Source organism: Crotalus tigris, unplaced genomic scaffold, assembly GCF_016545835.1.
Source record: "Crotalus tigris isolate CLP2741 ecotype Arizona unplaced genomic scaffold, ASM1654583v1 scf7180000018317.730465, whole genome shotgun sequence".
NCBI classification, from domain to species: domain Eukaryota; kingdom Metazoa; phylum Chordata; class Lepidosauria; order Squamata; family Viperidae; genus Crotalus; species Crotalus tigris.
The window spans coordinates 207,434-221,886 of record NW_024096938.1 but is presented as its reverse complement, the minus strand read 5'-3'; the positions used below and the strand labels follow the sequence as shown (position 1 = coordinate 221,886).

The 14,453-nt window shown below is 42.6% G+C and overlaps 1 protein-coding gene across 1 annotated transcript; it reads left to right on the top strand.

Moving 5' to 3' along the window:
• Positions 1-2,379: 2,379 nt before the first annotated feature.
• On the top strand, positions 2,380-9,123 carry LOC120311103 (zinc finger protein 160-like; the record flags this gene model as incomplete). The annotated part of the gene is made up of 3 exons (XM_039350266.1): positions 2,380-2,515; positions 3,825-4,028; positions 5,608-9,123. Coding segments are annotated over 3 exons (3,840 nt in total), but the record flags the coding sequence as incomplete, so codon positions are not given.
• Between the last annotated feature and the right edge of the window lie 5,330 nt (positions 9,124-14,453).

Here is a 14,453-nt window from a genome sequence, read left to right as displayed (position 1 = left end):
GAAGAAGGAGTATTAAGAATGTTCGCCATTTTGAGTCATTTATAAAAATAATAAAGATGATATTATATATATGGACTTCAGTAAGGCATTTGACAAAGTAGATCACACTACTTGATAAGATAGAAAAATGTGGGTTAGACAGCATCACCACCAGATGGATCCGTAGCTGGCTGACCAGCCATACTCAGCATGCGGTCCTCAATGGAACCACATCTACATGGAGGGAAGTGTGTAGTGGGGAGCCCCAGGGTCCTGTTCTGGGCCCAGTGCTCTTCAACATCTTCATCAACGATCTGGACGAGGGGATAGATGGGGAACTCATCCTATTTGCAGACGACACCAAGCTGGCAGGAAGAGCCAACACTCCAGAAGACAGGCTTAAGATATAGGAGGACCTGGACAGACTTGAAAACTGGGCGCTATCTAACAAAATGAAATTCAACACTGAAAAAAGTAACGTTCTACATTTAGGCAAGAAAAAACAAATGTACAGGTATAGCATAGGGGGTACCTTGCTCAATAGTAGCAACTGTGAGAGGGATCTCGGAGTCCTAGTGGACAATCACTTAGATATGAGCCAGCAGTGTGCTGCAGCTGCCAAAAAAGCTAACACAGTGCTAGGCTGCATTAACAGAGAAATGGAATCAAGATCACGCAAAGTATTAATACCACTTTACAATGCCTTGGTAAGGCCACACTTGGAATACTGCATCCAGTTTTGGTCACCACGATGTAAAAAAGATGTTGAGACTCTAGAAAGAGTACAGAGAAGAGCAACAAAGATGATTAGAAGTCTGGAGGCTAAAACATATAAGGAACGGTTACTGGAATTGGGTATGCCTAGTTTAATGAAGAGAAGGATGAGGGGGGACATGATAGCAGTGTTCCAACATCTCAGGGGCTGCCACAAAGAAGAGGGAGTCAAACTATTTTCCAAAGCGCCTGAAGGCAGGACAAGAAGCAACGGGTGGAAACTAATCAAGGAGAGAAGCAACCTAGAACTAAGGAGAAACTTCTTGACAGAACAATTGACCAGTGGAACAACCTGCCTCCAGAAGTGGTGAATGCTCCAACACTGGATGTTTTTAAGAAGAGACTGGACAGCCATTTGTCTTAAATGGTATAGGGTTTCCTGCCTGAGCAGGTGGTTGGACTAGATGACCTTGAAGGTCCCTTCCAACTTTATTATTATGGATCATCGCACAGTCAGCCAGATGTTCAGACTGGATTTGGCATTTTTGTTTACCTATCGAGTCCTTACCAAAGACCTGGGATAAGCAGATGTGGATGTCTGATGGTATTACAGATATCGTTGCAGGATGGAAGCAGTTCTTAGTAAGGCCACCTTTTGCAATTGACTAATGGCGAATTTGTCAATGCCAATTGTGTTCAAGTGGTGCTCAAGTTGTTTTGGGATTGCACCCAAGGTACCTATTACTATTTGGTACTACCCTTGCTTGCTTTTGCCACAGTCTTTCTATTTCTATTTGTAGGTCTTGGTATTTTGTTATCTTCTCCAGTTCTTTCTCGTCTATTCTGCTGTCTCCAGGCACTGCCATGTCCACTATCCAGACTTTTTTGTCTTTCTTATCTACAATTGTTAATCTGGGGTGTTATGTTGCAGGTGCTTGTCTGTTTGAATTCTGAAGTCCCAGAGCAGTTTAATTTTATCATTTTCTATGACTTTCTCTATTTTATGATCCCACCAGTTCTTGTTTACAGGCAGATGATATTTTTTGCAGATCTTCCAATGCACCATTGTTGCTACTTTGTCATGCCGCTGCTTGTAGTCAGTCTGTGCAATCTTCTTGCAACAGCTTACCAGGTGGTCCACTGTTTCTTCAGCTTCTTTGCATAGGCGGCAATTATTTGCTGTTGCTGTCTTCTCAATTTTGACTTTGTATGCATTTGTCCATAAGATTTGGTCTTGTGGAGCCAGAATTAGTCCCTCGGTCTCTTTCTTCAATTTTCTTGCTCTTAGCCATTGCCAGGTCTTGTTATTATCTGCTTTCCCAGCTTTTTTTTTTTAAATGTACTGGCCATGCAGTGCTTTGTGTTCCCATGCCTCTATTCTGTTCTTCATTTGGTCTTTCTTGTAGGCCAGTTTGGTCTCTCCAGTAGTCAGTAAGCCTTCCTGATATACTAATTTCATTATTATTATTATGGATCATCGCACAGTCAGCCAGATGTTCAGACTGGATTTGGCATTTTGTCTACCTATCGAGTCCTTACCCAGGACCTGGGATAGGCAGATGTGGATGTTTGATGGTATTTATTATTATTATTATTATTATTATTATTATTATTATTATTATTATTATTATTTAGTGTGTGATCCCATTATTCTTTGGTTTATAGTAGGAATAACTGATCCTATTTTGGTTCAAGGTTCCAGAAGCCTTTATGGAGGTGACTGTGCGTTCAAGTGATGTGCAGCACACACACTTGGGTCGCCGACAGAAAACATCATACAAGAACAGTGTTCAGGGGAATGATTGGATCGCGGCCTCCTTAGGTAAGGTCTACAGAATGATAAATAGTTGTTGAAATCAACAAACCATTAGCACTAGGTCAGTGGTTCTCAACCTTTTTAATGCCGCGACCCCCAACCGGTCGTAAGTCGAGGACTACTCAACTGGTGCAGCACCGTTTGCAGAATGGGACTTTTGGCAGGCTCATCAGGGCAGAGACAGCCTGGACAATTCCTATTGGCTTTTGAAAGCCAATAGAATTAGACTCTACTCAAGAGTGTCTATTCTATTGGCTTTCAAAAGCCAATAGAATAAATGGGAGTAGCACAGCTAAGGAAAAGGGGAAAAAAATGGCGGACTGTGTTGTTTGGTGACCCCCGTGAAACGGTCGTTCGACCCCAAATGGGGTCCCCCCCACAGGTGGAGAACCACTGCACTAGGTGGTGTTCTCCTTCACTTTGGAAAACTTTAAATGGTTGTCATTTTTCAAAGCTCGCCTATTGTAGAACACCAGGTAATCCTCAATTTAACAACAGTTCATTTAGAGACCATTAGAAGTTACAACGGTACTGAAGAGAGTGATTGATGACCTTTTTCACACTTGCGACTGTTGCAGCACCCCCATGGTCACGTGATCAAAATTCAGACGTTTGCTAACTGACTTATATCTATGATGGTTGCAGTATCATGTGGAAATGTGTGAAGCTGACATAAATTACATGATCCTCAGTCTAGCTTGCTCACATAATTTGTTCTACCAACTACTAACCGTTCTCAAGGATTTCAATTAGGACTAGGAGTAAAAAGAAATTATCTGGAGAAGCCAGATGTCGAACCTCAACTTACAATCACAGTTGAGCCCAAAATTTGTGTTACTAGGCGAGACAAAGTTGTTAAATGAATTTTGCTCCATTTTACAACTTTTCTTGCCACAGTTGTTAAGTGAATCACTGCAGTTAAGTTGGTAACATGGTTGTTAAGTGAATCTGGCTTCCCCATTGACTTTAATTATGACCAAAGGTTATGACATGACCCCGAGATTCTACAACAGTCATAAATACATGCCAGTTGCCAAGCTTCTGAATTTTCATCATGTGGACACAGGGATGTTGCAAAAGTGTTAAGCATGAAAAACAGTCGTGTCACTTTTTTCAGTGTAGTTGTAACTGAAAATGGCCACTAAATGAATGGCTGTAAGTCAAGGACTATCTGTACCAATATTCCATCTGGAGTGTCAGAGACTAAGTCTCATGCCACAGATCATTCAGCGGGTACATGAATCACAGCTTGGTCCCTGTTGCCGTATTGCACCAGCTCTCAGCAAACGCATCTGCCTTTTTTGATCTCCTGCAGGCCGACCTCATTACCACCCTTCCGAGCTGCTCTCCCGCCTGGATCGTGGAGAAGAGGCCTGGGTCCCACAACTCCAGAGCTCTGATGAAAGTGCAGATGAAGGCCCAATTAAGCCAACACTGAAGCAGTTACCGAAGGGAGGCACCTGGTGGGCTCGATATCGGAGTCCTGTGACATACCCCAGTTCAGAGTCTGCAAACTCAGGTTAGAACTGCTGCTGAAGGTCTCTGGCTTAAAGGCCTAAGGAAGTGGCTACGTTCTAAGATACCGTGAACATTTTGCCATTTTAAGAGAGTAGAAGAGCAATCCAATTCTAGTGGTGGGATTGGATCCAGCTCATTGTCTGGATTCACATATTATGCTAAGTCACAATGACATTTGGTTTACTATTTTGGCTTGGTGGGATGCATTAAACCAGCTATTGTGGTTTGTGAACTATGGCATAGGGCAGGGGTCTCCAAACTTCAGCCCCAGGTGACCTGGTTGTTAGTATTAGCACTCCACTTAAAACTCCGTCCCAGCAAAAAGACCTTTCCCCTATGCCAGGGGTCTCCAAACATGGCCACTTTAAGACTTGTGGACTTCAACTCCCAGCATGGCTGACTGAGGAATTCTGTGAGTTGAAGTCCACAAGTCTTAAAGTGGCCATGTTTGGAGAGCCCTGGCATAGGGGGTGAACAGCTCTTTCTGCTGGGAGGGAGAATCAGGTGGAGTGCTAATGGTAACAGCCAGGAAATCTGTGGCTGAAATCGATGAAAATTGCCCATTTGGCTGATGAAATTTAAAGTACAACTCTAAGGAGTTCCAGGCTCACAGATCACCCACCACTGGATTAAATCTTAGCAATAGTGGCTGGCTTTACTACAGTAGAAACTTATTAATCAGGGGTTGGGGTGCATCTGTCAATCATCCTATGGACCATCAAGCTAAGCATCCTTCCAGCTGCCAAGTCCAAATTAATAGTTTTTAGTGGCTTGGCTGCTGCATTTTTGCATTTTCTTTTGGAAATATTGGAGGGCGAGGGAAATGGTGGGTCAATCATGACCAGAATGCTGCATGGAGATGGAGGACAGCTGGGACTTTCTAATGTGTTAACTTTCAGTTAACTCAAGCAAGCTGTAACAGGGAGGGAAGCCTTTTTTGTAGGGCTCTTCAGGTGCCATATCTGAAGAGGTGCCAGCAAAGTGCAGGAAATCTGCAGCACTTCTTTGAGGGCATGAAAAAGTGAATGATCCATCCGTGGAAGAAAGGACCTTTTGGCAGTTCAACGAACAGGCATTTGCTGGTTTGTCCCCAAGGAGATTGCTTGTTTGTCAAGCAGGGCTGTGGGCACAGTGGTGCTCCCACTTCCTTCCTTCCTTCCTTCCTTCCTTCCTTCCTTCCTTCCTTCCTTCCTTCCTTCCTTCCTTCCTTCCTTCCTTCCTTCCTTCCTTCCTTCCTCCCTCCATGGTAGACCCCTAGTGTAGACTGCAATAGTTGGGGGAACACTGTTCCAGGGGGCAGGAGTGGCAACAGAAGAGGCCCACTTCTGCGATTCCATAATATATTTCAAGGGGGGAGATCCTGAGTGTACCAACCCTGTTGGATCTTATGGGATAGTAAGAGACAATTGGAGAGATGTGCCCCTCCCCCAGAAAAAAAACAGATCTTCATTAAAGATGACCATCATTAACAATCCTGAATTGCATTTAGAAGCCAAGTGGCACTAGTGCAGCTTGTGCACTAACAATATAACCCTCTTGCACTGCCACTTCCCCCCCCCCTTTTATTTTTGGGACTGTAGATAATGATCAAGAAAGTGAAGAAGAGAAGCTGCATCGTGGAAGTTATCCTCATCGTGGAAGTTATCCTCATCGTGGAGGCTTTCAACCGACGATCCTTCGCCGAAACTTATTTAATAATTCCAAGGGGAGTGGATCGCAGAGTCTGAAGCCTAAAGAAGCCTATAAACATGGGTCCCAGTTGAAGAAGTCTTCACAAAGTCATCTGGGAAAGACAAAGGCAGAAACGGGCAATGCCAATGAGAGCTCAACCAAAGAAAGAGCTGCAGGAAGGGACCAGCAAGTCTCATGCCCTGATTGTGGACAAATCTTCAAATCCAAAATATCTCGTGCCAATCACCAGAGGATACATACTACAATGAAGGCCTACACATGCCCTCACTGTGAAGAAAGGTTTTCATCCAAAAAAGTCCTTGAGTGCCACCAGAAGTGTCACAGAGCAGAAGTGGGCCACAGACCTTCCTACAGCCTTGTGAAGCATCAAAACATGAGGCTCTATGAATGTTTGGCCTGCAAGAAATCTTTTGAGCTCAAAGAGCAATTCCTCCTGCATCAAAAGAGCCACACAATTCAGCAGTCTCACGAGTGCCCTGAATGTGGCGAAACCTTTGTTTGTAAGGAACTTCTTGACAAACATCAAAATTGCCACACAACATCCAAAAACAACAGAAAGAAGGATAAGAAGGAAGGAAAGATAGAAAGTGCGCCTGAAACTACAAAAAAGAAAGAAAGTACAGCCCCTGTCTCTGGGGGCCCTAGATCACTGAACATTGGCCTCACTAGACAGCAGCAAGACCAAGTCAACCTCCATAAATGTCAGTTTTGTGGGAAATGCCTAAGGTTCAAAAGTTTGCTTGTGGACCACGAGAGAATGCACAAGGAAGCAAAGCCATATCAATGTTCCCAGTGTAGTAAAAGCTTCCTCCATAAGCCCATTTTGATGTCACACATGATGACCCATATGAAACAGGCGTCCAGGAAACATCCAAAGAAAGTTAAAAGCTTGGCTGTGAAAAGTGCCTTGGTTGATTCGGAGAACTCTCACAAAAGAGGAAATACCTCTAAATGCCCAGTTTCCAGAAAAATCATCACTCGTAGCTCTTACCGCGTTTGGGGCCCAAGAAAACAGGCACAGAAAAGACCCTATCAGTGTCAATATTGTGGGAAATGTTTAAGCACGCGTGTCACGCTTGCTGATCATGAGAAACTCCACATGGGTGAGAGACCTTATAAATGCCACAAATGTACAGAAAGTTTCATTCGAAAACACCACCTTTTCCGACACCTAGAGAATCACCAAAGAGAACTCTCCAATGGTGATGTCAAAAGTTTGAGGATCCAAAGTCACCACGCTTTACCAGAAGGAATCCACCATGGACAGGAGACTCCTGAAGGTCTTCTCCCTGCAAGTGATGTCACTCGCCACTCGGGCCTTGCCAAGCACCCCAAAATCCCCACTCAGGAGAATTACATATGTCAGCATTGCGGGAAACGCACGAGAACCAAAAGCTCCTTTGTCAATCATGGGAAAATCCATAGGGGAAAGCAACAGCCGTATCCCCACTTGGAACGTGGGGAAAATACCTCCCAAGAAAAACCTCTGGCTTCCCACCAAGAAACCCACGTGAGGGGAAAACTCTCTCTGTCCTCAGACTCCAAGGACAAAATGTGCCCAAAAGATCCCCCCTTCCCCCTCAGGGTTCCCCACAGAAAAAACCAGCCCCAACTCTGTCAAAAATGTGGAAAAACCTTTGATAGTAACTACTCCTTCATCAGGCATCAACTGACCCACTCTGGGCAAAAGCCTTTCAGATGTGCCGCCTGTGGAAAAGACTTCATCCAGATGTGGCATCTGAAGAGACATGAGAAGACGCACCTGACAAGAAAATTCCCCCAACAGCCCGTTGTAAGGAAGGTCAACCATGAAAATAGCCAGCCGGACCGAAAGCTCTTCAAATGCTCTCTGTGTGGGAAAGGCTTCTTTCAACCAAAGCACCTGAAAACACACAAGAGGATTCACCTGAATGAAGAATGCCGTAAACTATCTTCAATCATGGAGATAACACGGGCATTTTCTAATTTCCCGAGTGGCACAGCTTCTAAGGAGAAAAGTCAGGGAGGTCCTCTTGGAAAAGCGTTGCTGCAGCTACCAGGTGAGGTTGTCGGCTCGCCACATGCCCAGGAATTAAAGAGAGTCCTCCTGGTGGCATTAGAAGAAAGATTAGACACAGGAGCTTCAGAAAAGCATATTACTACGCCAGTGCAATTATCTAGAAAATTCCAAGAAAATATTTTGTTGGGCTATGGGAAAATCAGTCAGGCAGCGAAATCAGAGAGGAAACCAAGACAAAAGGACATATTCTCTACTCATCAGCCCAGGACCTGCTCCAAAAACGCCCATTCCCCAAATCATAAGAAGGAGAAAAACCACGACGGCTGGCAATTGAGACCTCGGGCGTCCTCCATGAGAAAATCTAAGAGAGAAATACAGCTTGTGGGGAAAAGGTCCAAACGTTGCTTTTGCCAACGAGAAGAACGAGAAATGGTCCGCCCAAATGCATCCAAACCCCCCAGGAAAGTAAACTGTTGCGATGGTCCTCAAAGGGTTTCCTTCAGTTTGTTTCAAGGGGCATCCAAGAACCAGAAGCCAAAGGATCTTTGCTTCAAACTGCCCTGCCAGAAAACGTTCTCCAGAGAAGCCCAAATGAAAGTTGCCAAAAGTGTTGCGCAAAGGGACACAGTCTCTGTGGCTCAGGAAAGGAAATCGCTTGAGGCCAATTCTGGCTGTCGGAGTTGTGAGAAAGACAAATGCAAGCCCTCCAACGTCAGGGATCCGGCAGAGACCCAGCCTGTGCCACCGTTGTCCAAAAGCAAGACCCCGCAGGACCATGAACGATTCTGCCCTCTAAATGCGTACTCAAATGCTACCGCCCAGAACTTGGGGACAGCATCTTTGGCTCAGCAGCTGGGAGAGATCCAGAATCCACGAAGGATACAGAAGAGAGTAAAGGGTAGACGCAGCGTTGAACTGCAAAAAAAGATATCGAGGAAGCTCCAAAGCTCGCCTTCTGAGGGAAAAGCCGCCTGTGATCAGCACGTCTGCAGCCAGTGCAAGAAATCCTTCCGTAGTCGGACCAATCTCTTGATTCATCAGAAGAATCACACTGAGAACAGACCGTTCCCATGCATCCAGTGTAAGAAAAGTTTCTTTTCTGTGACGGCCCTTAAGGTCCACATGCGGATCCACACAGGAGAGAAGCCTTTCAAGTGCTCCGAATGCGACTTTTGCTGCAACTTTTTGTGTAATCTCAACAAGCACAAGGCCAGTCACAGCCAGGAAAGCCTCCACCCTTGCATACATTGTGGGAAAAGCTTCTGTCTGAATCCTAAACTTGTGACTCATTTAAAGTTTAGTGGCAAGAAGAAGGCTTATGCCTGCCCTAGTTGTGAACAAGCAGCTGTGCACAAGAACCTTCTAAAGCGGAAGAGGAAGAAGTTCTGATGTGATTTAGAAGCTGAATCCTATTGTGAGAAAATGATAGGCCACATCATTCTTCCAGCACTCTTTACACTCAAAATTGGGAACATATTCAAGCACTCTTTCTTGGCTTCCCCCCATGAAGCATTAGAGGAGGCCCCTGGCAAACACCTTTAGTCCATAGTGTCTCACCTCTTTGCCATTATCTCAATAAAATTCTTCTTAAGTTGGATCAGAAGATCACTTGTAGAACCCCTTCTTCCATTCCTCCAAGAATCTGAGTGAAGCTGCCAGAAAGATGCCCCACTTTGGTGAAAATAGAGATTTTTATTCAGAAAGATAATCAAAATATTGCCCTTGGAATTACCTCTAACAAATGCATAAACATCAGTCTAGGTTTGTGGTTTTCCTAACCCTAACCCTAATTATTTTTTTAGGGGTTTTTTTGCAGGTTCTTTGTATCTAGGACCAGCCACAAAGAATGTTGCATTTTGAGAGGGAGACCGAAGGCATGTATAATTTGAACAAAGATATTCAAATGAGATCTCCTTATGTCCTATTTTGGCCATAATATTTTGAGTCCGTCTTGCAACTTTAATTTTAGATCAGGGAGGGTGGTTGTAAGTTGGAATTGTTATCTTTGAATTCAAGATCCAAATTCGGGTCAAATTGACTCACATGTTCTCTTGAAAATCCAATAGATCCAATTATCAACATGTCTCCTTGTAAATAATAATGTCTGTAGAAGACATTATTTGAAGTACTGTATCTTCCAATTTTTTGCCTATTTTTATAATGCTGATCTTACCTCTTTCCCCATTCCTTCTCTGAATTCCTAGTTTTCAATGTAAGGTAGCAGCCATAATACACATGATTGTTTTATCTTTGATTAATCATGTTTAATTCCAAGTTTGTTCCAGTCATCTTGGACTTACTGAATATCTTTACAATTATCTGACTTTTATTTTAAAATAAATGTTTTTTTTAAATATATTGTTTTATGTCTGATCATCTTGAGGTTTTTTTCCCTCCAATAAATAGTGGACTCTTTCTGATAGAATGTAATTTGGGATGAAATTCTTTTTATATAATAAGTGCATATTGTAAACAGCCAAGTGCAGGGGTAGGCAACCTTGGCTCTTTTATGACTTGTGGACTTCATCTCCCAGAACTCCTGAGCCAACCATGCTGAGGGAAAAAGGAGAGGTTTCCAAGCTGAGCCATGCTGGCTCAGGAATTCTGGGAGTTGAAGTCCACGAGTCATAAAAGAGCCAAGATTGCCTACCCCTGGCCCAAGTGTTTCAGCCCAAACTTCTTTATCAAATTTATATGCCAGCCTTTTCGTGGTTTGAGGTGTCTGAGTTTCACATATGGGTTCATCTCATACATTCTGACATTTTGCTTTTGCAGTGAAAAGTTCACAACATGCATGTTGGGAGATGACTCAGTTGCTTACTGAGCAATTACTACTATTCTACAGGATCTGTAGACTTCTATTCTTCCAGAGCTGTGAAGAAGACCCTCCACAGATGCAAAGCAAAAGATCTGTTGCGGCTTCTCTTGCAGCTCCATTGATTTTTTTCCCTTTTCAGCCATTTGACCAAGTTGAGAATATAGAATAACAGAGTTAGAAGGGGCCTTGGAGGTCTTCTAGTCCAACTCCCTGCTCAAGCAGGAGACCTTATAGTACCATTCTGGACAAATGGCTGTCCAATCTCTTCTTAAAAACCTCCGCTGAGGGAGCACCTACAAGTTCTGAGAAGAACATGATCAGTAGGGTTTCCTACTTGAGCAGGGGGTTGGACTAGATGACCTCCAAGGTCCCTTCCAACTTTATTATTGTTATTGTTGTTAGATGGCTTTAGAATGGGGTTAAAACAGATTCTTTTTTGCTACCAACATTCAGGGTAAAACTCAGTGTTTAAAGAAAGTAGATCTTTCTGGACTAGATCATGGCAAACAGAGATACATTCCAGTGGAAGTTGATCACTTGAAGATGTGATAGAATTTGCATTCTCTAAATTCTAGGTTGGATCTCTTCATATATCAAACAAATGGTATCTTGAACACATACTAGTTTGCCAACCACAATGACAGTGTTTAAAGAATATGGACTTAATTTGATGTGCAAAAGATTTATTATGATTGATTCAACAAACTAGTTAGGTGTAAACAATTAGCAGCAGGGTAAGTTTGGCTTTTTCCATATATATTCATGTGCAGGTTTTAGAGTTTGCTTTATAAATGAGACCTGCTTGAGCTGGGCCAGTTATTGCAATACATGAACCTGATCCAAGTTTGATTAAAGGGTCACTTTTATTTTTATAATTGTGATCCAACAGACTATCTTCTGGTTTGGATTTTAAAAATCCTGTGATTCAGAATTAAAGAAATATGGTTATCATTTGGTAGACAAAGCAGGCTGTAGGCTTTTGAGACACACAGAACATTTAGAATAGAATAGAGCTGGAAGGGACTTTGGAGGTCTTCTAGTCCAGCCCCCTGCTCAAGCAGGAAAATTTATACCGTCCCAGGCAGGTGAGTGTCCAGTCTCTTCTTGGTCAGGTAGATGTCATAGAACCACAGAGTTGGAAAGGAAGCAAGGAGTCATCATGTTCAATACCTTGCCCTGGCTGGGGAATTCTGGGAGTTGGTTCACATATCTATTTTTTTTTATTAGAGTTCTTCAACAGAATAAAAGCACACTTGCAGAACTGATAAAAAAAAATATAAGAATAGTCTCCCGTTGCTCTTTTCTATTTGTCCATTAATCCCAGCAAAAAAGATTCTGGTTTCAGTTGAATATTAATTTTTTAAAAAATCTTTGCGTTATCCTGTTTGTTTGAACCCAACATTTTCAGGCTTTTTTACACGTCGACTAGGAATAATAAAATGATCATGTTGTTCACATTTCCAATTAAATTTGAAATAGGTTTATACATTCTAATCTAGACAATTTTTCCGGAGTCCTATATCAACAATACATCATTTTATAATCTTAAGTTTTAATATGAATTTCAGTACTGTCCACGGTTCCAGCGATATGGTATCATTTTATCATACTGTCTTTCACTTGTTCTTCCATTTCAAATTTCAATAAAAGTTGATACATTTTAGCAATTACATGTTCACCATTTGTATATAATTTAAGTTCAAATTCTGTGTTCTGCTCAATTTAAAATGTTCTACTACTATGTCTTCTGTAAATCTTTCTCTTAATTGAAGCCCACACATCTAAAAGCTGTTGAGGTTGAGAAACACTAGCATAGACCAACAGTTGTATCATTTATTTATTCACCACCCATCTTGCGGTCCTGCAAATCTGGGTGGCATACAATATGTCTGCAGCTCATTGCCTTCTAGTCAATCAACCACATTTTGTTTCAAGGTTATTCATTTTCTTTTTTCCATATTTGTTTACTAAATTTTATGTAGGTGGCTCCTAACATTGCCTTGTGCAGACTGCAAAACAAATTCATATCAAGAGGATGAGTTCTTTATTGTTAGAAGATAGAATTTAAAGAGGAGTAATCTATAGATCCTTGTGTAGGTGTTCATGTAGGCTTCATAAGGTGAGCAATTAGCTAATGAGATAATGGCAATTTAATAATAATAATAAAGTTGGAAGGGACCTTGGAGGTCATCAAGTCCAACCCCCTGCTCAGGCAGGTAACCCTATACCATTTCAGACAAATGGCCGTCCAGTCTCTTCTTAAAAACTTCCAGTGTTGGAGCATTCACCGCTTCTGGAGGCAGGTTGTTCCACTGGTTAATTGTTCTAACTATCAAGAAGTTTCTCCTTAGTTCTAGGTTGCTTCTCTCTTTGGTTAGTTTCCACCCGGTGCTTCTTGTTCTGCCTTCAGGCGCCTTGGAGAATAGCTTGACTTCCTCTTCTTTATGGCAACCCCTGAGATATTGGAACACTGCTATCATGTCTCCCCTCGTCTTCTCTTCATTAAACTAGACATACCCAATTCCAGCAGCCGTTTCTTATATGCCTTAGCCTCCAGTCCCCTAATCATCTTTGTTGTTCTTCTCTGTATTCTTTCTAGAGTCTCAACATCTTTTTTACATCGCGGTGACCAAAACTGGATGCAGTATTCCAAGTGTGGCCTTACCAAGGCATTGTAGAGTAGTATTAATACTTTGCGTGATCTTGATTCTATCCCTCTGTTAATGCAGCCCAGCACTGCGTTGGCTTTTTTGGCAGCTGCAGCACACTGCTGGTTCATATTTAAATGATTGTCCACTAGGACTCCGAGATCCCTCTCACAGTTGCTACTATTGAGCAAGGTACCCACCATGCTATACCTGTACATTTGGTTTTTCTTGCCTAAATGTGGAACCTTACTTTTTTCACCATTGAATTTCATTTTGTTAGATAGTGCCCAGTGTTCAAGTCTGTCCAGATCCTCCTGTATCCTAAGCCTGTCTTCTGGAGTGTTGGCTATTCCTGCCAGCTTGGTGTCATCTGCAAATTTGATGAGTTCCCCATCTATCCCCTCGTCCAAATCATTGATGAAGATGTTGAAGAGCACTGGGCTCAGAACAGAGTCCTGGAGCACCCAACTACACTCTTCCCTCCATATAGATGTGGTTCCATTGAGGATCACATGCTGAGTACAGTCGGTCAGCAAGCTATGGATCCATCTGGTAGAGATGCTGTCTAACCCGCATTTTTCTATCTTACCAAGTAGTAGGTTGTGATCTACTTTGTCAAATGCCTTACTGAAGTCCAAGTAAATTATATCCACAGCATTACTCTGGTCCACTAATTTTGTCACTTGGTCAAAGAATGCAGTAAGGTTTGTCTGGCATGATCTGTTTTTGACAAACCCATGTTGGCTTTTAGTAATGGCTTTGTTTGCCTCTGGTGTTCCCTGATTCATTGTTTATCTTTTTCAGAATCTTCCCAGGTATCGAAGTCAGGCTGATAGGTTTGTAATTTCCTGGATCCATTTTTTCCCTTTTTTTGTAGATGGGAACTACATCAGCTCTTTTCCAGTCCTCTGGTAGTTCCCCTGTGCTCCAGGATCTTTGAAAATTTCTTTCCATTGTTCCTCAGAATCACCTAGGACACATCCAGCCTTCCTCAATCTGGTTTAATTTGCTTTGGAAAAGTCATAGCTGCAGGGAACAATCTCAGAAATGGTTGCAGTTACTTTAAAGAGCTGCAGACAGAAACTTGATTTGCACTGCTGCTGGTGGGGGGGACGGGGGGCTTCAAAGCACAATTTCAAAATTACTTCCAGAGAGCTGCATAGTCCACATGTAAAGATCCAATACATCTAGTTGGTTCCAGATTAGAAAAGGCTGTTCTATCCCCATTTCGTCCAGTTTATGCTAAGCCCCTCTCTTTGTTCTTTCCTC